At 42.5% G+C, this 27,574-nt stretch overlaps 1 protein-coding gene across 1 annotated transcript in view; it reads left to right on the forward strand.

Moving 5' to 3' along the window:
* Positions 1–27,525, forward strand: part of LOC139773176 (headcase protein-like) — a 147,651-nt gene extending 120,126 nt beyond the window's left edge. Inside the window, exons 3-5 of the mRNA XM_071707456.1 lie at positions 7,793–7,981; positions 8,416–8,598; positions 9,065–27,525. Coding sequence (XP_071563557.1) covers positions 7,793–7,981; positions 8,416–8,598; positions 9,065–9,238 — 546 coding nt within the window. The 3' untranslated portion in view covers positions 9,239–27,525. The remainder of the gene's footprint in view (positions 1–7,792; positions 7,982–8,415; positions 8,599–9,064) is intronic.
* Positions 27,526–27,574: the final 49 nt, after the last annotated feature.

Below are 27,574 nucleotides of genomic sequence, written 5' to 3' on the forward strand. Positions count from 1 at the left end.
CAGGATTTATAGCGCACGTCCTTCGCCGATGTACGCGCTTCTGTACTAATTTGTTAGAGATAACTTAGAGCCGCTGTAATTCGCCAATCGATGAAATATTCCGCACACAAAGGTAGAGCTTCTGAAGGATTCTTTCTTTCTTTCTTGTCGTAAATTTGAGAGTCGCCTTACGTAGGTTAGACAGGTGAAGGGAGAGAAGTTGCAAATGCTCTTGAATATGCTTATATTTCGTTGTTTTTCATTTCGCGTGTCTTGCAAAGAGAGACATTCTTCATCCAGATTAATTTCGATTTTAAAATTAAAACTCGAGACGAGACCAGGAACGCTTTGAATGTCATTCCGTTTTTGTTCTCAAACGGAACACGACATCGTTCGCCCTCTTGTTTTTGCAGATCAGTAAGTCGTCAACCAGGCGATTTTCTATATTAAATTCAAAATAATAGCATCCGTCTTGCCCCAAAATTTTGATCCTCCTCTACCTCGTTAATGGGTCTTTCTGCTTACTTGAACAAAAGATTCCATTGAAAAGCGTTTTGTACGCTTATTATTCAGCTTGAAAACTTCAAAGCTTGAGTAATTAAACTCGAAAGTAATTTTATATTTGTACTTTAATATTAAATATATATAATTTTTAATTAATCTTTTACATTATTATTTTAGTTTCAATTAAATTTAATTAGTCTGTGAAATAATCATTTCAATGTCTCGCTGAAGAGAAGCATAATTTGTCATAAAATTTGTGCATATTTATGCATAAATTATGCACAATCTAAGAAATAGAAATACGACTTATACAAACTTACAGCGGCATCGAAATGGCTCGATTGTATCTCGAAATCTTACATCTCGATGTTGATACGTTTTAGATGGCTATCGATTGCAGGTAGGCAATGCGGAAGCGACAGAGTGTGTGCGTTTGCAATGCACACGACTCCGGATTTAACTCTCTTTCATGCGAGCTCCGTCAGCTCGCGGATAAACCAAGCGAGAGTCAACGCACATGAAAAAAAAGGGGCTTTTCATCTGGTCTCCGTCTCCCATTTTAATTCCGCCTATAATCCGCGAGGGGAGCGAACCCTCCCTCCCTCCCTGCCCATCGGCAGTTATCTTCTGCAAATCGCGAAGGGCTTTTTTTCGACGAGGTACAGGAAACTCGCGGAGCGCGCTTATTGATTCTCCTGCGATATGCACGAGAACCTTTCACGCATGGGCACGAATACGCGCGTGTGTACGCGCACCATTCTTATCGGCTCCGAACAAAAGGGCGGCTGAAAGCTGCTATCTCCCTTTTTAACTTATCGACGATGGTATCATAACAGAATTGTCTCGTCGACAAGACTAAATCGAAATCGAATCGAGCTATTTTATTAGAAAAAAAAAAATTAAGTTTCTGCTTTATAATTTTATTTTTTTAATTATTTCGTCAATTACTGTAAACGTTGTAATTTTGAAACCCTTTTTCCGTATTTATTTTGTAAAAAGCCGTATTATTAATTTATTTTACATCTTTTTCACACCAGATATTTGGCTATCAATACGCTCACTGTGATTCTCGAGAATCGAGAAATGCTTGCTTTATATTTCGATCAAAATTGTAATTATCTCATCGCTAAAACGGGGATCCCGCCAAGCACGCGATGCATCAACCAGCATTGTAACTGTACCGCCATCAGCGAATTCACCCCGCATGATAAATAATTAACGCGTCAAGGGTGAATACGTGACATGGCTATATCACAAATCTGATAACGTGAGCGGCAACAAGGCAGAATGTTAAAAAAAAAATGTTGCGTTTTTCTCGTCTATCTGTTCTGCATTTCCCCTCTTCCCATTTTCGCGAATTATTCAACACCGCCCTTTGCTATTGCGCGCGACTGCAAAATTGTACGCATTTGGTACATTCCAGTTTCCATCGCGAGTCTTTCTTTTTCCTTCGATCGCAATTATAGCTAATCGGCCTACCGTGCTGGAGTAGGAAATAAGCGGTTTAACCGAAGAAAGATAGAAGGAGATTACCGAGAAAAATCTTGTGGAGCTTCAGCTGCGTTTGACATATTTTTTCCTTTTGCCTTGCGTTACTTTATTGTCGGAATCTATGTGAATCCCTTGATATACGTAACTATAAATAGCAAGATATGTATGTTTACTTCTTTAATTCTGAAATAATTTTTCATGATTCAATATATTCTAACTATATTTTATTTTTCTTTCTAAAAGCATATTTTTTTATTAGTTTACGTAAAAGATGTAAGAAAGTTTAGTTAAAATTTCGAATTTGCATCAAAATTTGCAGGCCACAATTTCGCGTCAGCGTTTTAGAGTTGACAGTGCTATTTCTCCCGCGATGAATGTATTGTATGCGCGGTATCTGCGATATTTGGACACCCTGAATATCCCCACGATCGAACAACGGCTATCCGAAAGGAAAGGCAATTTCTCTCGCGAGTGGGGTCCCGATAAAATTCTAGGAGCGCCACGAGGCGTGTGTCGTATCAATTGTCAATAATATTAGGGACCGCAATTTCACTCAGGAAGTTCCGTCGGGCGTTGTTCGGCCTGATATCTGTCCGGTTCCCCTTCTGTTTTCCCCGTGATGGCGAGACCTTCCCTTATACTTCAAAGGGGAAAACGGAGTCAGCCGGAGAAAGGAAAAGCGAGGAAACCGGCGGTGTGTACGGATAGCGCCATCGATTATTTTCACGCGAGAAGGAACACGAGTCGGAAAGAGGAGGGAAAGGGTCTCTTTGTTCGGATCTCCTTCCTCGAATGCCAGTGGGTCACTTGCATTCGACGAAGACGCCGCTAAGATTCTCCCTGGGGAGGGTGCAGAGAGGAAAAGAAGGAAAGGTTTCGCCTTGAAACTAGGAAGTTTCGAAAGAAAAGTCGTATTAACGGTATTATTACTATGAATGTCTCGGAAATAACCGTATACGTCGAGTCAGCGAATTTCCGGCAATGGGGTGAGTCAGTCGCGCGGTTCCCACGCGACCGGGCGTCGTGACTTATAGCAGTTGAGCGCCGCGACAAAAAGCTGAACGGAAGTCAGAATTCGGTTAGTAGCGAAGCACAGATGATTATCAGATCGATAACGAGTGGCACGAAGGAAAGAAAGCTATTATCGCAAGACTTCTGGAAATGAAGTCTCTTGTGGAGACGCCATTGATTATTTTCACGCTAGAAGGAGCACCCTGACGAGAGTCTCTTTGTTCGGCCCGTCTTTACGGGCACGACAGTGGGTCACTTGCATGGAGAACGACACGGAGCTGAAGAATACTTCCCTCGTCGGGGAAACGAAGAACGGAACGGGGAAACTTTCGGCGAAAAGTTGTTATCGCTCCGGACCGCCGCACCCTTCCACATTGAAGAGGATGCGCGGGGAAATCCTTCGCGAATCCTTTGTTCCGGCTATAATACATGGACAGTCCTTAAGTAATCCCTTTGTCTCTGATCCCCGACTTTCTATTTTCCATTTAACTTTTCTGAGCCCCCCGGATCAGCTTTCATCACCGGAACTTGTGACGCTACTAATTTCGCACGACAAAGTTACTTCGATATTGTGTTGTCTGTAAACATTTAACAGTACAAAGTACAAATTAATATTTGAATTGTAAAATGTATTCAAGCTCCATATTTTTTATCTTATTTCTTTTTATTATAAATTTCATTCCATTAATCATAATTATAACATAAAACGCTTACATTGTGCGGTTCTCATTATAATTAAACATACTGAACATCCGATATACTATCTAAATATGGTTAATGAAGAATTAGAAGACTTGTTAAAAATCGTTTGGGAAAGAGATCGAGATGGAAACGTTTCTCTTTCTTGTTTCTTGCTACTTTATCTCGCCGCTCGTAAATACGTTTTGTAGACCGTCTAACTGTTCGAACTCTGGCTCGATGCTTTTAAAGAAAGTAAGAGGGCTCGTCTCGCAAGCTCGTATTCGCATTAACTGGGAATGCAACGAGCGCACCCACTCCGCGAGAGAATTTACGACGTTGCCGGGTTCCGCGAGTCAATTGTCTGCGCTGGCCGAATGAAGTTTTCTCCCGAAAGCAAGAGCCTTGCGAGATGCTGCGGCTCTCCGTTAAGTATATCGCGAAAAAAGTTTTTCGAAAAAAATAAATGTCTCGACACAGAAAAGAATTTTGATAATGCTAATCAACAAAATAATTGCAACAAGATTGAATCGTTCGTGGTGTTCAATATATTCCGACATGTATGGATTAACTTGTGATCGCAAAATTTAATATTTTCGTTTTAAATGTGATTTTTCCATTTTCAAAAGCATCCTTCGTATGCGTAGCATCAGTATTTATTTTACAAGTTTTTGCCGAAAATAATATGAAGTTTGAACGAGCTTTTTTCCATAAAAGTTAAGCCCATAGTATGCCGTAAGGTGAGATAAAAATTGTAGAATCGCACACAAGGAATACCTCTCGCACATCTATTCTCGCGTCTTTTGTAAGTAATTACTTCTCTTCTTTAGGATGGTAGCGGAAGTAGGCGAAGTTCGATCGTAACGAATTTTACGTTCGCCTATATACCGCTTTTTATCGTCTCGCGTCCTATGGCCGCGTCCGCGTTGATGTTAAGGCTCTAAATAAGGGTGTCCTTAGGAACCCTAAAAAAATCCCCAGCGGTACCTTTTTTTCTGCATCCCCTATGCCGGCTCCCCTTCTTTTCCTGTTTTACTCCCTCCGCCTCCAAGAAAATCGTCTCGGCACAATGTACATAAAATGAAGTCAAGCGGTTTTAGCACCGAATACGTCTCCTTCTCCTTTTCCTTCCTTTGCCCCCAGAGCGATAAAGTTGAATGCACGAGCCTCTACATCGATAGAAATCGTTTAAGACTTTTAATTTAACCTATAAGATCGAGGAAAAAAGTAGAATATTTCCCGTCAGAGCTTTCATTGTAAGCGATATCCCGACAATTTTATTTAAATCTTTTCAAGTAGTTGATAAACTTCCAACGCGTAGGTAGCTACTCGATTTCCATATTTATTTTTATTCAGTTAGAGGAAAAGTTAAATTTTAATTTATGAACTGCGAGATATTACAAATTGCTGCAATTTAAAGTTTTTCTCAGTTTACTTTTATCGAGTAATCCTCTTTCGAGAATCTTATTATATTGCATTCGATGAAAAGCTGGCCTAAGTAATAAGAGGAAAGATATGGTCTCGCTGCCTCGCTAACATCAGTTCTTTATTATATTTCACTTTGAGTGTGCGGCGGCGCTAAGGTAGATTTTTTTCATTTATTTGTATCGTCCCGCATTATTGAATTCCGATAATCCGCGACGCCGCCGGTGTAAGTCCCTTTACAGTACACCACGATTTACGATCCACCACCCCTGTCGTTTCCCGGCGTCTTTCTCTCTCTCTTCGATTTTTAGGCTTGTCGAAATTATCGCAGTTCATTCGCCTTTCGCCGCTGTTGTTAAAAATAGATCCTCTTTAGAATTAAATACTTTTTTCTAGCTTCGAATGCCGAAAATATTTTAATATTGATAGATTACAGACAGAAAAGGACGCTATATAATGAATTTTATTAAAATTAAACATGGGAGTTAAAAAATGGAATGCGAAAATAAGTATAAGTAGTACAAATAGCGATTATGCCAACGACGATAATTACGGATTGTAATAGAACGTATATACCTTGCATACAGTTGATATTTCATAAATAAAATATTTCATCAAACAATATCGAAAGCAATTCTTATGTTTCGCGCAAAAGTATTTCGTGCTCGCCCTAGCGCCCGACAGGCTTACGAGTCGCAATAAAAAATTCTAGGAAGCGTATCGTGTCGTATCAGCGTTGCGCAATCTTAGGTCCTAATCGAAGTTGTAAAAATGAGTGCTTCTTTTCGATCATGGGCCTGGATCGTACGTCGCGTGGCAATACGAGCGACGTACCAATTCAATTTATTTCTTCGACACTGGCGTTGAGTCCTCACAGCGAGATGGATGGATGGATGGAAAAATGGATGTACGTGGCTTGTATGGGTCTCTCGAGCATCCGAGGATGCGTCAAGGACTCCTGTTCTTTCTCTCTCTCTCTTTACTCGAATCCACGAATACGTTGGTCGGAACAGCTGCGGTTTTTCTCCTTTCTCCGCGTCGTGTCTCTTTTCTCTTTCATTTATTCCCTCATTCCCGCATTCTCTTTCCCTGCTACTCCACTCGTGTCCCTCGGTCACTCCAAGTACTCGAAAACCTCTCCGGCGCAGTCTGGAAATATACTTTCATCTTCGAGGAATCTTACGGATGAACGGGACGTCACGTATCGACGAGAACAAAGCCGAGTTTCTGGGCCTCTGGAATAAATAGAGAGATGAAAATTTTTTCTCAATCTAGCTAATCGCTCGGCATTTAGGTAAAAGGCTAAATGAGATGCGTCTGCCAATAATCGACAATTTAATTATTTTAATGCTGCTGCTGCTGTATACATTTTAAATGATCGTATTTTCTTTATCAATTACAAAAGTGATCTAATAATGTAATCATAACACGAAGGTTCACGCCTCTACTTCTCTATTCTGCAAACATCCTTTCGTCGCCCATTCTATTTTTTCCCTTGTAGTAACAAAGTAGAAAGACTGGTTATTTACTATGGTTATAAATGTCGTCTACTGGCGACAGTTTTTCCTCGTCGGCAGAGTCGCCCGTTTCCGCTTCCTTCGTCGCCGTTTCGCTAGCCTTTTCGCCGGCTACCTTTCAATTTTCCTCCCTGTTGCAGTTTCTCTGACTACAGAGCTCGTGCTTCTTTCGCCACCGTTACGTCCCCTCATTTAGTTCGTTATTAAAATCTTTAATTCTTTACTGTGGTACAACCGTCACCAGCTCTTTCATTTCACCTCCAGCTCGGAAGGAGACTGCTCCAACAGACTTTTCTGAAACACTATTAAGATTCGCTGACAGATTTCTTGGAAGTACCTCGTTGCGCCTCCTGTTGCCCTTTTCTTTCGCCGCTTATGAGAACCTTCAGCGCGCGTTTTCCGAAACTTCCATCCGGGTTTCCGTCTCACGGCGCTACTTTTCACGCTTCTTCGTCCTTTAGTGCTTTGATCCAGGCGAAACGCGTTGCATCCTTTTTCCATTTAGTCGCCCCTTCTCGCTCGTCACGAAAATCTTTACGGCGTTTCGTAGCCACCGCCTTCGCAGTTTATCCGCTATCGAGGTGACCCCCGCGCCGCGTTGCATCCTTCGAATTTTCCACCCTCGTCGTCGCCTTCGGTCTTTTTACGGCGGCAGTATCAAGGCCCGCGTATACTTTTCTCCTCCCGGGGGCTACGGCGAGCGTCCCACGGAAACTGGTTTAACGAGCAAGGCGGGCACGGATGAGAGGACGAGCTTTGTTGATGTCGCCGACGTTATTACTTCGCGCGCGTGTAAGAGTTACCGGATGGGGAATTCTGCATTCAAATTATCGTCACTCTCGCAAGTAGGCGGGAAACGAGATCGAACGAAGAGATTGGACATCGTTACCGACTAACGTTTCCGCTCAAAGTAGCTTGAAGTCTTCTGCTTGACGTAACCGGCGATATTTCCCGTCAGATGTTCGAGCTTGAACTCGTAATTAGTTTGAAAGAAAAATTCACTCTTCTCTTCAGTATTTTTTTTTTATTTATTTTCTCCGAGGATTGTGGAGAAAGATAAATTCACGAGTTGTTACGAGCACGGGCAGTCTCTCTTCCATTTATATATGTATATTATTACATTTATGTTTATACAACACGATTGCGCACGCAACGTAACGATGTGTTTGTTAACGGTTTGTTTTCAGATGGAAGACGAAGGGAATCACGGCAACGACGACACCAGATGCTTCATCCTATCGACATTGGCCGCTCTGCAGTGGTCTCGAGTTACGTGCGTCCTTTGTCGCGCTGCCATGCTGGTTTTCGACAGGTACCCGCTGGTGGACGGCACATTCTTCTTGTCACCCAGACAGCATTCGCCTGCTTGTGCTGAGGTACGTTTTCATTATCGAAAATTTTACAAATATCTTAGCCGCTGAGTTTCTCATTGAAAGAGTAAAGCAAATTTTTAATTAAGCAACTTGAAAATTTTGATGGATTCAGCAATTTAACAGATTAAACTATCTCAATGTAAATAAGAATTAATTAATATATTATTTAACATACCTCGTTCTTTCGTTAAATGCTTAGAGAACACTTCAATATAACCTCTTAATAAGCATAACAAGTACACAGTATCTGTCTGTATGTACAAATTATTTCTGCACATTGATTAACAATTTGATTACAAATTTTGCACAGAATTTCGCGAAACAATAAAATCGCAATTTATTCCCTATCATATTTTTCGCCCGCGATTCCATCGCAATGTTTGAATGATTTCGCAAGATTCCAATAGCACGTTCGGTTTTTCGGTATTTTATTCCAGGTGAAGGTCGAAGGTCGTACGCAATTTTTGTCAGCCGTATGCATGAGTTGTTTGGAAGGGGGCGGACAGCCTGTACGCTGCCGTTTCTGTACCCAACCGTGGGATGGTTCGAGCTTGGTCCTCGGCACCATGTACAGCTACGATATCTTCGCTGCCATGCCCTGTTGCAGCGAACGACTCAAGGTAAGCCCCGAATTCGTGAGCGGCCGACCCCAACCCGATCGAACTTTGACTTTTTAACGCACGAGTGTTAATACATCACCCCGGGTGATATGTTCTCGAATGTAAAAATTTAAAAAAAAAACTAACGCTATATCTCATGCAATCGTACAATTATCGAGATAAAAGCCTCGAATCATCTTTTGTCATTTGTTTCATTTATTTCTCTCAGTTTGATATTGATGCGGGTTACGACAATATTATGCTAATATTCATCTCATCTTTGTTTCAATTTTTTTTTACAAATTGACGATCTCAAAAACGGAACTTGTGCAGTTTGCAATACGAAATTGCAATACATGTCGAATTAGAGTAATTAGACGATCGAAGCTTGCATGCTCGTTCTATCGCGCCGATTCCATTACGCCCGCCCGCAGGGAAGGGAAACACCGCACGAAATGAACGCACCGTCGTTCCGTTTTCGTTCCAGTGCAACAGCTGCCAGAAACCCCTGATCTACCCTCATCAGCGACTGAACTTCTACTCGGACTACAGCCGCGTCTTCGGCTGCCCGCACTGCAGGGCGGTCGACGCCCACTTCGTGAAGCCGCTCTCGGCCTGCTTCACCCGCGAGCAGTTTCAGCTCTACAGCCAGTGGCCGTAACCATTAGAGAACTTAGCGAACCGCCGCCGTATGCGCACGACTGCGGCCGACTTGTATCCTCTCTTTTACAAGTCGATCTCCCTGTTCCGGACGACCGTACTCTAGAATCCTCCTCTCGCGACCTGTAGGAGATTTTGACGATGGCGAACGCGCACAGGGGCCGCCGATCTTTCCTGGCGCGTGTTGTCGGCCGGATCCACCGATGTATTAATTCCTCGTCTCTTTTATTTCGGTCGATAGCTGGTCTTATTACTTCGTAATTTCTTAGGAATCTTTTTTTCAACCGTCAAATGGCTATTCTATGCGATAACGGTACGACGCGCGAGCCCCTTGGCGCATTCCCGTAGTACTAATCAAATTTAAGATGTTTCTTTTTTTAACGTCGATTGTAGATTTGTTTGTCTAGGTTGATCCTAAGCGGGAGACGTCGAATTATTAACGTTTTTCGTTTGACGATGCGCGCGAAGCGAGACTTGCAAAATTAGTGTAATTTTATTTCTCCCGTAATGTTGCTCTTCAAGTGTCTTAAGGCATTTATTGTACGTTTTGTTGGAACAAACGACAATTAATTTTTTATATAGTATACATTGTTTTGACGATTGTCATTACGGACGTGTTTCTCTGACATAGGTGATTTTTAACTAGCAAAATTTTTTGCAAAAATTTGCGTGTCATCATTTATGCATAAAATTTTTTACGACCAACTGAATCATCTATCTCAGACGGTTTCGAAAACTTTCGGATGACAAGTGATAGCTTCGCCGTCTCCCGTTTCATAATATATAGTGGAATTGCTTTAAAAAAATAATAATAATAATAAATACATGAAATAAATTTAGGCGGAGATAAAAGATATTAGACACAGAGAGAAAGGTCGACTCCCTTTATTGTAAACGTGTATAAAGAAAAGAAGAAAAAAGGCTACTTTCTAGGAAAGATTGGGAGGGGAAGAAAGAAGAAATAACTATCGTTTGTTACTTAGATAATCGAGAACACGTTGTTTTTTTTACATTTTATTAGTTTATACGTTTATGGCGGCCATGTTGATTTTGTTTAAGGATCTACGACTCATTCGATGGGTTTTCAACGTTGATTCGGTCGGGCGCGCGTCACGACTTTCCGCGATTCCGGGACAGGAGCGTTGCTGCCGTGAGAGACGGGCGAAATTCACGCCGGTCGTAAAAGGTAAAAGGTAAACTCATCGGAAGAAAATACCAATCGTTTTTGGGACTACCGCTCGCGCTGTGTACACACGCGTTTTTTCGTCTAGATGAAAGAGTGCACGGCTCCCTCGTTCCTCCGATCCCGTCGTCGCTCGCTCGAGTGCAGGACGATTCTCGCGGAAAGTCATGATCGTCCGAGGTAGCCAGTGTATATAACATATTAAGTGGGAGAGAATCAAGTGTGTTTGGAGAGGAAGAGAACCTCCTTTTTTTCTGGCGATGCTGGTCGTTGCTGTCCACCAATAGCGGCCGTCCCACAAACAGACCGCCCACCGTTCTCAAGGTAGTATAGTCGATCGTGTACCTTTTTTACGTTACTTCGATTAAAAAAAAAAGTATACTTAATTCGTACGTCGGGAGGTATATTTAGGAGATAATATAATGCCCCCCCGCGTGTGTGTGAGGCGTAACGCGATGAAGATCGTGAAGCTGCGCGGCTACTTCTTTATGTCTTCACGTAGCGATTTTGTTTTCGTTCGTTTTTGTTTCTCCATTGGTCATGTGTCCGATAAAAAACAAAAAATATCGTTTTGTTTGCACGTAGGATTGACGGCAGTATGCATTTTTTTATATGAGCGATGTATGTTTTTTTTTTAAAACAGTATACCACGTGAAAAATCTATGTTTAAATTTTATTTCGCTGCACAGTGTTATCAATTCGAGATACACAAAAATAACGCGGCAACTATAGTTTTTTAAATATTTTTTTTTAAATTTGAACTTTCCATATCTTTTCGTATGTAATATTTGTAGTTATTTTTATAGTTTTAGTTATTTGTATGCTCTGCGAAAAAAGATACTATCGTGATGAAAGAGACAAAAAGAAGAACGATGTTCATATCTTTAGTAGACACGAATTTCTCTTCTGCGTATCATATAAGAAACAAATGATGACAAATAAGAAATAAAATGAAATTTTAAAAATTATTAATGTGAAGTAGTCACGCAGTTTCGTTCACGATTCATTGAAAGATCGAAGGAGAGTGAGATAAGGAGATAGGGGGTTGAAAAACAAAAAAATAAAAAAAATATGAAAAAATAATGCACAGGAAAACGCTCAGCCAATGGCGAATTGAGGATGTATCCAGTTGGAGAAAATCTCTTTCTTGGACAGCCAACGTTGGCGAGTCGGACAACTCGCGCGTTTCCTGTGCGCGAAGAACTAAACTCCCGCGTTAATTAATTTCTCGCGCGTTTAATGCCGGAGGCAAGGACGATCGCGTCTGAGTCCTTCTCCGATCGTTTCGTCTCGACCGTACGTTTTCTCAGAGTGCCAAATGAGCAATTGCCAAGCAAAAGCAGCGTTTTAGTATTTGACTGTCTTTCGTCCGTTTTTTTTTTCCAAGATTCGTTTTGCAATTCGTATCTTCGTCGTTCTTTGTCTGACCGTTATCGAACTCGCCACCTTCGACAATGCAGATTAAAAAGCGCAGTACGGCTGCTCGATCGATGGCGAAAGGAACTTGAATTTCGTTTTCACAGCACGTGCGATAAAAATTTCGAGCGACGTTGGAGGCATCGAAATGGGCTCAATTGTCGCCTTCAAAATGAGGCGAAGTCTGGATCTAGAAAATATCGCTATTTTGAACCTTTTCTTTGTTTTTCTGCGCGAAGTTTTATCGAGACGTAAGACACACAAAATTGGTCTTTAGAGAAAAAAAAAACTGCAATGCGTCTACGCATTTTTCAAGGTAAGTGAAACATTCTTTTCAAAATTAACGCGACTAAACCAGTTCCAAATCGTTTCAAGTTCCTCGTACGATCGGAAGCGTGTACGAGAAATTTTTCTTAATGACTTATGATGCGTGTGCGATGCACGCGTCGCCTGTACTCCCTACTGCTTTCAATTTTTAATAAGAATCAGCGGTATTATGCGCTATTACTCGCTCCTCTGAGTTCCTGTCGCGAGTAAAAAGAGGGAGGAGTCAAGAAGATCGAGTTTCAGAAAGTTACGATTATTTATCGCGACTTTACACGGATTGACGCGATCACGAGAATTATTTCATTATGTAGATTTATAATAAAAAGAATTACAAGAGAGGCTCCTCGCGTTTACTAAATATTTCTAAACGCATTTTTTGTTTTTCACTTTTCCTCGTGTTCATTGAATGGTGGTGGTGGTAAAAAATTTGAGAATCTTCAAATCTGGGAATTTTGAGAGTATTAAATTACACGAAATATACCGTACATTTATCTATTTATTTTAACGTACTTGTTTTAATGAAAAAATAATGAAAATGGAGATAAATGATACGTAATAATACGGAATAACAATTTTATATATGTAAGTCTTTGTTAATAATTTAGGGACAATGAACACAGTATCTCAAATGTTTCATTGAAAATAGAGAAAAATAGTGATTGTAGGAGCCTTTCTACAGAATTTAGACAATTTTTGGCAATGGCTGATCATGTTAATGTGTCAGTAAGCGTAGATTAGAGGCGAAGCCGAGAATATTGAGATTCGGAGTATCTTAGCTCTTTCTTCTATTATAATTTCGTACGCGAATACATGTGGACAAAAGTCCCAGTCGGACTCGAATTTCGAGTCGTCGGACTGGATCTTCGGAACGTAGAGAAGCGATGAACTTACGGCAGAGACAAGAAGAGTCGTCGCGAGAGGGGAGGGGGAAAAAGGATACCTTTTTCGCTATTGATGGTGCCGTAGCAAGCTGCTGCTTTTTTTCTAAGAGGACAGCAAGTGTCTTTATCATCGATCGTGCGTCAACGCACGACGGCGCACTTAGCTCCGTAGTTGATAAGGCTAATGTTACATTAGGGTAATCTTTTTTATTCGGGTAATTAACTATAGCGATTTTGTACTTTTGCTATTTTCATCCAACGGCGTGGGTTGGAATCGCGCGACGGGAAACTGTCAGCGAGATCTCGCTGCTAACGGCTTATCGCGCTGTAAAATCGCCCAACGTTAGTCCGATTCACGAGAGTCCGGTATAAAGATGCGTCATATACAATGAAGTTGGAGAACACTGTTTCCCAAGAGCTATCGTGGAAGTTGCGCGAAGTTGCCGGAAGGTTTCAGAGTCGAACAAATATATCCCCCGGTGATTCTCGGTGTCATATCTTACGATAAAAGCGACAATCTTTGAAAGACACCACGCGGAAGATTTTCCGAAAAGTTTGACGCTTCACGGGGTTCCTCGTACGATATGCTCCACGTGCAGAGCACAAGCACTGTGATATCTTCTTGATCAGACTGGCCGGTAACATCATTGTGTTAGCCGATGCTGAAAGTACGGTGGAAGAACGAAAGACGTATGTGTCAATTCAGTAAAATCGAAATAGCAATACGAGCGACAAATAAATTTAGAGAAAGGGAAGATTCGATTTTGTTGAAATTCCGCATTACTTTCTTCTTTTTAGGGGGAGAAGGGCGAGTTTGACTTCACAAATTACGAATGTCCTGTATCTCAGGAAGCTAGTCATATCCAGCAAATGGACGCGTTATGGTGTCCCATAACGCGTTTTTAGCGCAAACAACTGTTAGTCTGGAACCTCACATAAGCATACCAGTGATTTCGAATATTGAACCTTCCGGAAACTTGTACGCGCAGCGTTCCTTCTTGCGAGGAATTTCTGTTATTCAAAAAATTCACAGACATTCGGGCTAACGATAGGGAATACATAAGTATTCGCGCTTTACACGAGCCAACAAAGTTGCAGCATTGCGTGCGTTTTTTCACGCATGTATCTATCCATTAGCAATTTCTCGTCGCGCCGTTCGCCAACGTTTAATGTCGATCTAGTGAACGTTTTGTATATCAGTGTTTTTTATATGGACGACTGGGGTACCAGCGGGGGTGGCGGGATGATCCTGTCGACGACTTTACCGAGCTTTTAACATACTCGGTCACGTCGACCAGACACTGGCCTTCCTCGCTACCCGAAGGTTTACCGAATAATCGATATCTATATCCCGCGTTTGTGAATTTTATATAATCCGAAAAGCGTTCGCGTGGTACGTTTGTATGGGACTAGGGGGGATAGGGTTGATGGGAGGGAGGGAGGGAGGGAGGAAAAGAGGGTTGAGTCTCCGTGATGGAGTAGAGAGGTTACGAATGGTTGAATTATGAATAGAGTTTAGTGTAGAGTCATTTACTTGAAAAGAAAAGAAGGTTTGAATCATCGATAAATAGTAAGTTTATATAGAACGACGTTTTCTCGTAGTTAAGACGCTCTTTCGTTTTCGCCGGTCGTACACCCGGCTTCCAAAGAAAGGAGGGTGATATAGGAGAGAAGGGGGCGGTAGGGGAGAGAAAGGGTGAAGGTGAGATTTTGTCCTCGAGCTCTTTGCCTCGAGGGGGTGCGAAGACGTGCGCAGTCCTCCCCCCGCGGACTCCATTCCGGCGACGGTCGACTTTGAATCGAGCGTAATTGGGAACTCTGCCAAGATCGACGTTGGCCTTGAGATAGAAAGTCGATCTTGGGGAATATCGCGACGTGCGCCCTCCCTCCCCCGGAAACTCCATATCGGAAGTGGGCGAAATGAGGAAACTCGGATCCGAGGGAGATCGCGCCGGTGAAATCGAGCGACGTCTTTGAGCAAAATCGGGTAGACGACCGGACGAATCGTCCTAGTGATAAGTTATTGTGTCATATTGTGGATGTCCGAGATGATTAAGAGAGAGACGAGGGGGAGAGGGAAAATTTTATTACGTACTAATCATAGTAATTATATCGGTTGTTCATCGGAACCCTTTCACGCGGCCTTGACGTGGCTACAGGACGTGAGGGAACGATTTTCTCGTCGGTCAAAGTTCGTTTAAATAAATCGATATATATAAAATAAATGAATAGATGAAGAAATATATATATATGAAAATATATATATAGATAGATATATATATATATATATATTATATGAAAGAATGAATAATACGTACGTTTAAGAATCATCAATTTTTGTCTCTTTAGCGAGTAAGGGTCTTTACAGCTGTGCTAGACAACTATAGGTACATATATATATCGAAATATATGTATATATAAATCTATATATACGTACGTTCTCAACGTGTACGTCGCAAATGTGCGCGAAACAACGTATACGGGCTCCTTAGAAATATACCGAAAGAAAGAAATAACACACGCACATTCTAATTACACGTACGCAACCGCACGCGTTAAATAAATCACACGAAAACCACGAGTGCGCGTTCTACGGTATCGACGATGAGACACGAGAGGAAGATTCTCTTCACTTTCTCAGATATAAATCGCGGACATAAACAGCGGATTATAAGGAACTTCATCTGACGACACGTAAAGATCGCATCATAATATCTGCTGTTATCGATAACGGAGGATAAATATCGAGAATCGCAGACGCTATAAATGGCTGGAACCATTCGTGTGGGACAAGTTTACTCTAATCGTGAGTGTCGATATTTCATTTATTAGTCGCAAATATTTATTCGGTGAGCACAAGAGCCGAGATTCTTCACGACATTGATAAAAGAAGATAGTAGGCTAAACGGAGTAGTTAGCGAGTTGTTTTTCATTGAGGAAATATATGTTACAGAACTGGAAACACAAAATCTACGTGAAGTATCGAATGACCGGCACCTTGATCAATCGTAATCGAATTTTTTGCGCGCCGTACCACCCCAGATCAACGTGCGTCCGTTTGTAAAAATCGCCTCGTGATCTCTCGTCACAGTCATGCGATACGCGCACGCGTTAACACACACACACATACACGAATACACATTTCCAATGATGTCTTTATTAGTCGCAGTCATTGCAGCGAATCGGGAGATTGACAAGCAGTCATGCTGACTCACAATCGTGTAGCAGAGCAAATGTATTTCTTCCTTTTTTGTCCATAATCCTCGATTCTTAAATGCATCACGGTAAGAACTCGTTTATGAAACTTTTAATTATTGATTCGGCTTTCCTTTTTTTTTCTTTATTACGATTTCCTGCAGCATTATTTACGCAAGCGTACGCGAGGGTACGCGAAATGGTGATAACTTTTTGTGATCGATGGGAAGGAGGCCCAACACTCGTGGTAGTATCGCTCGAGCGATCTTCTCTCTGGCCGATCAATTTCGGCATGTAGATTTGATTCTAGACGATAAAATTAATTTTTCTGACAAATAATTAACCATTAATATTATAATCAGACGATAATTACTTTTACATTGATTGGAAATCATCTTTTTACAACTCGACTCACATTTCTCTTAAATAAATGAACATTTATATAATTACTATATTATTATATATAGCATTCGTGTTTTATTTGACGTTTCCGTTTGGCGCTAATATTTAATTGACAAATCGTCCGGATTCGAATTCGTTAAGGGGTGTCCGAAATGCCTCCAAGAGCAGACTTCTTAGTTTCTTTTAAGGCATTTGAATCGCCTCGGCAGCGATATTTTCTTTAGAGTTTTCGCGCTTTTCTTCAATTTAATGGCTCGTTCCTCAGTTCATTGGCTTATTTTCTTCGCGTCTTCTTTCACTTCGCGAACAGAGCGTAGATGCAGATGATGTTTGATGTTTTGTTTTGTGCTTCTAATGTGGTAAGGATTGATAAGCGAACACGTAAATACATTAGATACATAGATATATACGTGCGTATGTTATATCAGTGCGCATACATTAAGTACACATATAGTTAATCACGTAACTATTACCTACGTACTATATTAGAGGAAGATCGCGCAAACATTTATTGCGTTGAGAACAATATCGCAGTTTTTCCGTTTCGTTTATATTATTGGATATACGTATTATTTGAAAGGCAGTTATATTTAAACCCCCTTCGCGTTTAATGGCTCCGCGCTGAAACCGTTTCTCCGAACTTACCTGAGTGTTAACAGTTACCATACCGCTCAATCAGAGGATTTCGAGGACGCGGTTTCAGAACGGGGAACATAATCTTCAAAGAGTTAAATTCCACGTTCCGCGCACGTTAACCGTCACGGGTCGATGAAGCCAAAAAGACTCGCCGGCGGGCGAGGGTGGTCTTCGTGGTGGTTAACGCGCCTTTCGACCTGTAATAGTTTGATTGTGATGTTAATTCATTAATGAACGTTAACTCGTGTATACCATATTCTCGAACCCGGTGTCGGCTTAGTCGCACGGGGCACGCGTCGACTTTTCGGATGGCCCCCCTTCGCGTGAGGCGTTCAAGGTTTCACCTGAATTCCATGCATGATTCGGACACGCGAAGTCGGCCGTGCCGCGCGGCAGCACGGATTCTCTCCTGTTTTACAGACTAAATATACTTTCAGACGCAGGAAGAAAAAGCTGCAGTATAGAGGGAGAGAAATATATACGATGGAAAGGGAGTTATATATGTAGGGATGCGGATTTATAGGGAATCGAATCGCGGCACGTCTAGGCTGCCCGTCGACGAACGTTACATTCTTATCGAAAGACGTACAAAGTGAGAAGAATGGATAGAAACGATACGTGGTTGCGCTCATCGCGCTCTAGACGCCGGATTTACGCGAGAGACGAGTATGAGAGAGACAGAAAGAATAACGCTGCTCTCTCGCGTACGTGGAACACGAACGAGGAGGGGTTCGCGTCGGAAGCGAACATCGGTATCGAAGGGGGAAATGATCGCGCGGAATTCCACGGAATTCGCACCCCGCGTCTCTCGATTAAGTTTCACAGAAATACGAAATCCCGGAGTGTCCCCTTCCCCGTCCGCCGATGGCGAACGTCGACATTCAATGGATTTATCGAATCCCCCATCCTGTCCATCTTCCTCTACCTTCCCCTCCCCCCAGCCCCTCCGCATCCATTCCCAATTCCGTCGCTAATCCTGTAAGTGATGTAATTAATGTACGTTGCCTAATGATTGTTATACTGAAACGTTAGAACGACGAAGAAATTTTATCGAGTGCGCTACTGGAGAGCGGTTTTGTTTTTCTCACGTCGGCGACTCGCGTGCACCCCCTCGTGTCCATCGATCGCGCTGGTCTTCTCCATTGCCAACGTTTTTGCGAGAACCGTTTTGCTTAGAGGTTCTCGGGATGAGGGAGATCAAAGGGTGCTCCGGCGAGTCCGGACACCCTCGGAGGGAAAGAGGGGGACCGTTCGTGAGACAAGGAGGGCACCGTTCGCCGACGTCATAAATAGTACACACACCGGCTGTCTTTCACGTTCTACGATTGAAGGAGCCGAGCTCTCTCGATCCCGCTCCGAGGATTCGCGAGATGATGCGGCGAGGAAATGCTGCTGTTAAGACGTGAATGATGGAAAAGTAACGCGTTTTTAAGTGAGAGGCGGAACGCCTAGCTCAAGTGGGTCTCTATCAAGAAGTGGCCGAAATTGTGGAATTTTTTGAACGAATGCAGGGGGCTCGGCCGTAATCGAGTCGATTGGATACGTTGGCCAAGGTACAAATGTACATAGGAGCATAATGTTGTTATTAACATATAACGCTGCCGTCTCGCCTTTGCGTGTCTCTCTGAACTATACGCGTTAAAGATATCATCGCGTGAAGCCGGATTCTCTTTATTAATAGCGTTTGCAATGTTATTACGTTATTTTACACTCTTATACTGTAGCGATGAGTTCAGTATCCTATCATACATTACGCAACATTTTTTATATTCACATTCTTGGATATAATCTTGCCATATTGGAAATTCTGTGCATTATAGTTCTCACGGACTATAAGAATGAACAATCAAATCATTTAATCGTGCTTCGCATTTTTAAGACTGCGTGATATATTTGCGACAATTTTAAAAGATCTACCTTCGCTTTAAAAAAACGTTAAATTTGTTCATATTGAAATGCATAACAATGTGCCAACGAGTTATTTAAAAATGCAGCAAAAGGGAAAAACACAAGAACACATCCCATCAGTAGAGTCGATACTGATATTTTGGTTGGTTCAAACTTAATGCTCAATTTGTCATGAACTCCTCATGCTCCAACTTCGAACTCATCGCTCTGGTAATGGCGCGATGTCGGCGCGTGGCCTAAAACGAATCCCGTTGACATATATACGAAACCGCTGATGGGGCAAACGCGGAGGACACGCGGAGGCGGGGGAATGTTCGTGAAGGACGAAGACGTGAATAAAGAGCGGATCGGTACGCAGGATTGCGACATTTGACGGAAGGTGTAAAGACAATTGGTTCACGGCTCAGCATATTAGCGCATTCTCGAAAACCAGACCACTTCCCGATTGTAGCTCCCACATCCGCTTCCCCTTCCATCGTCTTTCTTTTTCGAGCCGTGGGTCAATCGAAACTTCGCAGATTTCAGGAAGCAAATCGACGATAGTAATCACGCACGAGCGCACTGCGAAATCGCAACTTCGTAATCAATGACGAATAGTCGCGCACTTCTAAGACGATAGGATCGGTTTTCTTTCCTTTTTCCTTTGTCTTCTTCTTCTTTTATCTAATGTCGAATTTTTCACGCAGCTTGCGGCGAAAGATTGCGCGTGGGCGGTACACGCGTGGGCCTTTCGCGCGCGAGCTAGCTGCGAGGACACGCGCAACACGCGTAATTAAGGATTTAACGGAACGCGCATTAATCGTTAGTTCGTAGGCTCCCCCTTCCCCTCCCCCGTTATACCAAAAGTACCCGTTTGCAGCCAATTTCCTTATAGGGGTTAACCGATGTGTCTGAATGGCGTGTGGATGTGCTACTCCCTTCCTATTCGTGCATTTAATCGCACTCGTAGCGTATACATACATACATATATATAATATACGTATATATATATATATATATATACCCCTTTAAACCCACCCCTATAACCCCGAGTCAGTAGATTTATGTAAAACGTCGTCTGTGTAAATGGCGTCGTGTCGGATTTGTATTCGTAGGCATAATCATTGCTGGAGAACCATTCGCGCCCGTCGTCTTAATCGCGAAGCGACTCTCCCTGGCACGCTAATAGTTTACAGGTGCGCGTGACGGATCTTCGATTAAGCCCAATGACAATTTTCCAAGTTCTCCGAACGGGCCGTTATTCGACTCGGTGGAAAGTTTCGCTCTCGGCGTTAAATCGAACGTCCGCATGCGGGGTGGATGGATCGCCATTGCACCATCGGGAATAACGTGCTGGATTTTTGTAGCGTAACCGACGTTACTTCGCGTACGACCCGCGCGAATGGTACCATTTAAGTAGCTCGCGTTTCGCCCTGTATGCTCCGCGGGCTGCGCAATTGATTTATATGCTGATCCCGAGGGCTAATAAAGGCGTAAAACGACAACAACAACGACGACGACGACGAATGTACGTTCTTCGATGTATACGTACACAAGGTACCCGCGTAAGACTGTACGACGTACGTTTCTTGTCGTTTTTAAAAAAGGGAAGATGTCACTGTAAATCAACACCAATCGCGACAGTAATGCCGACTCGATTGTGGCAAACTTCGTAATATTCTTTATTAGTTTAGCTAACGGACACGCGAGAATAAAGAGAAAAGAAAGAAAAAGTAGAAAAAAATCGCGAAACGAAATTTGGCCGAGAAAGAGAGCAATCGCGCAAATTGATCGACATACGCTCTCGTAGTCGTCGCGCTTTTAATGGGGGCTAAGTTCACGGTGGATCTTATAAGGGTAGACTTCTTTTTTATAAAATAAAAATTAAAAAAAAAACGAGGTGTTCTTCGGGCGAACGCGGATCAGGCGTTAAAAAATAAGATTCTCGATATAAGTTTCTTAGACGTATTTCGGGCATTTTTATTCGGCTGTGTTATAAAAAAAAAGAGTAATACTGAAAATACGCGCGGAGAAGCGACTTTAGATTCGGTAAGATCTCGCAAATTTAGATGAATAATTTTTGTACCCTATTTTTTTAAGCGATCGCCAAGTCGATCACGCGAAGACGGAGAGAAGGGTTCGTGCGGAAAATTAACACGGTAGTATTTATCAAAATTAAGAAACGTCGTTAAGTTTAGTTTAAGGCAAGCAATTCGTCGGCAATTTCGGAAACGCCAATGCAACGCTACGTTAGTATCGAATATAGATATCGAAAAGGGTTCGGAAGTAATCGAAGATTCGCCTCTGCTTAGCCCTTCCGATACGTTAGAGATCGGCAAACCTTCCGTAACGAGGGGGAAAAAAAAGAACAGGGAACGTGAACCGAGCGAGAGTAGTAGATCGCTACGAGATCGACGATCGTGCCGCATCGAAACGATCTTCTGAGAAAAGCTAGTCCCTGCCCGATGATCCGCTCGGGCACGATCGATCGCGAAGCTTCCGCGCCGTCGCGAACGCGAAGCACTCGAAACGTTAAACCGTTTGCGGGGTGTGTCGTCGATGTAACCTTTGATAAGTAATCCCGTATAAGTATATAGGGTACGCTCCTCTATAATCGCACTTTGATCCGCCCTCGTGTCGGGACGAGGATGCGGCGAAGCCTCGTTCGGAGGCCGCGCGTAGTTTTAAACACTTACAATTAGTCGTATTACTTAGTCGTTTAAGCGAATCGAGAGGAGAGAAACCGATCGGACGGCAGGCATGGAAGCGATCCAAAAATAAAAAAAAAGAAATCATAGTAGACACAAGCATTTTGCGATGCAAAAGCGAATAATCATGCTGGTAGTGCGGACCAAACGGGACAACCGAACGGGAAGTTTGTGGAAAGGGGTGAAAGGTGACGAAAGGCCTGGTGTTTTTTCTACGGGAGGAAGCGCGGGAAAAAGAGAGATAGAGAGGGAAAAGAAAGTGAACGCGTAAAAAAAGAAATTGCCGCTCTCCATCGGAGATCAACATCCGATATCGTTTGTAGTGAGATTAAACTCGTAGAGTTTTTAAGGCACGGCGAGGTCTTCTAACGACTGCGCTTGCAACATCGAGACGTTTGTTTTATACGTATGCTAACTACATTATATCTTAGTTCTTTTTTCTCATGTCGATCAAAGAGTACATTGTTTTAATTTTCACGATTTCTTTCAGATGAGCCAAAAGAAGCTCATAATTCTACAAATTAAAGATATATATATATGTCACGAAGCTGAATAATGAGGTTTTTTGTGTACCTTGAAGAAGATTGATGATAAAACCACCGACTGACTTATTTGCAATGCATACAATTTGATAATCGTGAAATGGGCGCAATATAAAATAAAATAAACCGCGCTGTTTTTATTTATCATTTCATCATTTATTCATCAGCTTTGTAATCGTCGTATTTTGCGAGAGACGTCGTTTACGGAAATCAGATTCATTCGTGTCTTCTCGAAGTCGTTACTGTGACGAACCGTAATTGGCTACGCGTTTGACGGATATACAGCTAGTACACACTTAAGGACAGTCTAACGTTTCTTTACCGTATCGCTGCCGACTTCGTCGTCATTGGAGTCCCGGTTAACGAGTGAATTCTTTCGATTCCGCTTACAATCGAGACTTCGAGCGACGTAAAGCGTCCCTGCCTTCTGAAACATCGCGCACCAGACTTCTTTCCGATTTCCTGTTTTATCTCCCATCGCGGACGTTTAGATCTATTTCTTTTTTTTTCCGAGGGCGGTGAGAGAGGAGAAGAGAAAGAGAGAGAGAATAAGAACGGATAGGAAAAAGAGAAGCGAGAGATGGCTATGAACGATAAAAAGGATGAAAGGAACGGAGGAAACAGTGAATTGCGATAGCCTTTCCATGTCTTACTGCCCTGCCCTACGACTCTCGTTCGCCTTCCTACGATCTTCGATCGAGAGGGACAAAAACGGACAACAATCCAAATAAAACGAACAATCGGTGGCATCGACGAGCGCGAAATCGCCACGCGCGCAAGAAGTCGCGAGCGTCGGAACTCGCGATGGATGTTGCGCGGGATTTTTGTCGGAAATAGGAGGGCAACGAGGGGGAGGGAAACGTTGAAGTTGAGGTCGCGCGAGGTCGGAGCTTTTTTCGAAGGAACCTACAAAAGGCGGTCGTAACGACGGTTTGGTAATATTATATATACATATATACGCACACATAATGGATATATACGTGTACACGTACATATAATAGCGTGATAAGCGATAACGCGGTAAACGCATATTACATATTACCACTAGCGGTGTACGGTTTGATCGAAAATTTGGCTTAGAATCGCTCACGGTTAACCAGTCCTTTTCGCGGAGAGAAAATGGGACTCCTCCTTAGGCGTCGTAGTTCGTATCAAGTCCTAATATTGTAGGTACGTTTGCACGTGGTAAACATATATATATATACACACGCGTATACTTATGCATTTTTAACGAAACTATTTCCCATTCTCGTGTAGCTTAGTCGGAGTCACGATGGGCTCGCGTCGCGACTTCGTAAAGAGTCTGGCGTTTTTCCGCACGCGCATTCTTCTATCGCGCTAAAACGGTGAATACAGATTGGCAGACGGAACTCGCGAGCAAGGCTACGTGAACGCAATCGTGACTCAGTTTAGCGGTCGTGAATGAAAGAAGAGTGATTGCGGTTTGCAAGGATCTTTTAACCATCGCCTGAAAAATTAACCCATCTTACTCCGTTTTCCCGATCGTACCCTACCGAGCTCCTCACCCGATTTCTCGCCACTGAGTTCTCCATATTTCGTTCGACCGTACCGGTTTCAACAAGGATACAAAAAAAAATGATAACGCGGCCCGCGGCTGTCCAATCGCGACATATAAATGTATAAAATCGGTAAAAGAGTCGACATATTCTATCACATAAAAATCACTGCGCACAAGTACATGACCTTCGTCTTTTTACCTTATTTCATAAGTAGCGATTTAGAGATATGAATGGTAATTTTTGGACACGACCACACTGTATTTTATTTTTAAAACATCAGGGTGATCGAAATTATAACGCAAGTTACGGAATCTGACGATTTATTTACCACGTAAATATTTTATCAATCTTGTTCTTGCGATTGGACACCTCGCGTGCCTCGTTCGGTTACCTGGCTGACACCTGACACGAATTGGGACATTTTACAAGGACGGAAAAAAAGTGCGCGAACGCGGCGCACGTTCTAACCGACGCGCGATATTGCACGACTCGGCTAGATCGCGAGAGGATGTTACTCGATTTAGGAAGTGACACATGCGAGACTGGGTAAGATGTTCCCTCAAATCATGGAAAATATAGAACAACAGCGAGGCAGCTGTATCCCTCGATACCTCCCCTATAAGAGTACAAATTTTTCTAATGTGAATAATCTATATCGAGCGCTGAATAAAATATTAGACGACGAACGCGTAACGAGGAAAGACATAGAGCGAGAAAGAAAGAGAGCGAGAAAGAAAGAAAGAGAGAAAGAAATAATAAATTAGAAATGAAAAAGAAGATTATTAATTATTACTGAGCGCGAGAGAGTGAAAGAAAGAGAGTGACGAGAAAAGAAAAAAGAGTAATATTAGGCGAGAGAGATAATGTTTAACGATGTTTTCCCTGGTGTAGGAATTATTGCGATAAACGAATATGAAAATTAAATGAAATGGTTTATATGATAAATGTACCGCATAAACTTACCTAGCGCTAGGTTCACTGAACGTTACATTATTAGCGAAGTATGATATACAATATACGCGCATGTAGCTATGTGTTAACGATCCGGACTGCCATTAGCACTTAAGGCGCGGCCCCACTGATCCCCCCCTTGAAATTCTCAGGAACATTTTCATCGAGGCTTCGCGATAACTTTGAAAGCGTGCAACGATGCATGTCGAATCTCGCGATTCACGCGTGTCTCCCCCCCCCGCCCCCCGTCCCCTACCCCGCTCTCCCTTCTCCCACATACATCCACACGGCGTATATAGATTTTTATAAATATAACATGTATATGGACAAAAGAGATAATTTCCGTTTTGCTATCATATCGATACGTATATCAATACGCACGTCAAGTTTTACCTCAATGCCGGCGATTTCAGAGTTAACTCGATCGCTTTCTCGATGCTAATCTCGTTGTTGACAGTCGTCCCTTGCGGTAGGGTAACGCTCGCGAGCGGGAATCGCTCGCAGTATTACGGAATCTTTGTCGAGCTGGTCTTAAGTGACATGGTAATTTAACCACGAAGTGAACGAAAACGCATATTACGGGAGCCGCGTGAGTTAATTCACGTGCAGTTAGACATGTAAGCTTCGGAAAATCAGTATCGTAGTTAGAGCTCTCGGTGTGTTTATTGCATGCACCCGCCTATGGATATAGACGAGAGAATACCGGTAATCTATTTAAAGAATTATCTCTTTCTAGCTGTTTCCCCCTTTACGATGCATTATCTATATGGGATATGTACACGTAACCGACACACGCATTACACGTTACATCGTTACACAGATTCGCCAACACCTAGTGGAACTTCCCGTGTATGTACCTCCATACGTGTAAACACGCATACATGCAATTCACATACATCTATTTAGGAGCAATAAATGAAAATAATATCGAGGTTTTGCACTTCGATCGGCAAGCGGCAATCAAGAAAGATATCCGAATGTCAAACATCTATGAATTTATCAAAAAATTACATCAAACAGAGGAAAACTCGTGCTCGATCGAATCCCAAACCAAATTCTCCTCGAGTCGATGTAAAAATTATCGACGAATTCGCGGCTTAACTTTCGACGACAGATGACAACCGAAGGTTCGATCCCGCACGTTATTTTTTACCGTAAGTGGCTTTCGTTCGTCGGTCGATAGAAGTGCATATCGCCTCGTAAACGTAACTTGCAACTGCCGAAGATAAGACTCGAGAAACATAATCTTTCCAGGGAGTTTTTTACCGAGAACGTTTTATACGCTGTTTTTTGAAGGACCACACGTTTCGTAAGTCCGCGCCGAGTATTCGAAATAATAACAGATTCGAGACTGATCTCTGTTTAATTGTCGTATCAGCGTCAACGATTCGAGGCGAAAATTAACGGAGGAGGAGAGAGGAGGAAGTGGAGGATGGGCTCAGGGCGATTGTCAAGCGGAAAGATCTCGTGCGATCGTAGACGACGAGCCGGGGGACAAAGTATCGGATACGATTGATTCCGACGGCGAACACCGGTGGCCCAACGACTCCATATCCGAACCATCAAGAATTCCTTGATCGTTCGAATATCCGTACGTAAGACTCGAGCGTTGGGTGGCCGATCGATGCCGTGGACTAAAAAGTGAGAAATGGAAAGAGGAACACAGGCGTGAGACAAACGTATACACAGATATATAGATAAATATATTTTTGATAAAAATCTATTCGAAAGTGACTTGCAAAAAAAAATGGGGGACGGGAAAGGGCGCGTATTTAAAAACGTAGATCGTCGTCCTCGGCCGTGGATTTTTCGCATTTCGATGAAATTTTATGAACCTGGGAAAACAGCGAGCTCTCCACCTCGCTCCTCCCTCGTCAAATTCTCCTCGAAGACGCATGCAATAAAATCAAGAACGTCGACGTATCTGGATAATCAATAAATACATCTTTTTTCGAGACTATTGATATCTACGAGGTCTACTGATTCCGCGATATATCGCCGCAATCGAATTTAATCGATTGCCGCCGTTAACACCGAAGGACGTTACTTGTCTATTGTCGAGCTTCGGTTTTCGAAATTGTTCTAGGCAGATCTAAGCTTAATATATTTCCACGCGAGAAATCGCAAAAATACATTTACGGACCGATACACAGATCGAGTGACCGTTTTTTCGATCGTCTCGCTGTCGGAATGCTGCTACACGCCACTGAAACTGTGAATAAAATGAAAGAGTACACACAGAGGAACGTATAATGTGCACACAGGAGAGATACACACAAGATACACTACATTGTACGATCGGCACTATTTCCTTAGCGCTTGCCAAACTCTTATTATGATCATTCTATCGTTAGAGTATAAGAGTTGATATTTAATAATTCGTATTGTAATTGTATGCGATTATATTTGTTTGGTTGGCTTGAGGGCGAGAGTCTAACTCGGGTTATTAGATACTACGCTGTACCTTTAGCTGGCGGGTCACTGACAGTAATTGTCATCTTTGCTCCACAGAATGACGAAAGGGATTCCCGTAATAATCACGAGTTTATTCAGATTGTTATAGTTTAAGTTTCGACATCGTATTGTCATCCAGATTCTCGAGTATGACGTAATGTTAATCCAAATAAAAGGTATAAAGTATATGCTGTTTATTTCTTTGTGCTGAAAGTTGTACATGTTTGTGAGTTTT

Source organism: Temnothorax nylanderi, unplaced genomic scaffold (genome assembly GCF_030848795.1).
Source record: "Temnothorax nylanderi isolate EJ_2023f unplaced genomic scaffold, tnyl_v1.0 TNYL_tig0058_pilon, whole genome shotgun sequence".
NCBI classification, from domain to species: domain Eukaryota; kingdom Metazoa; phylum Arthropoda; class Insecta; order Hymenoptera; family Formicidae; genus Temnothorax; species Temnothorax nylanderi.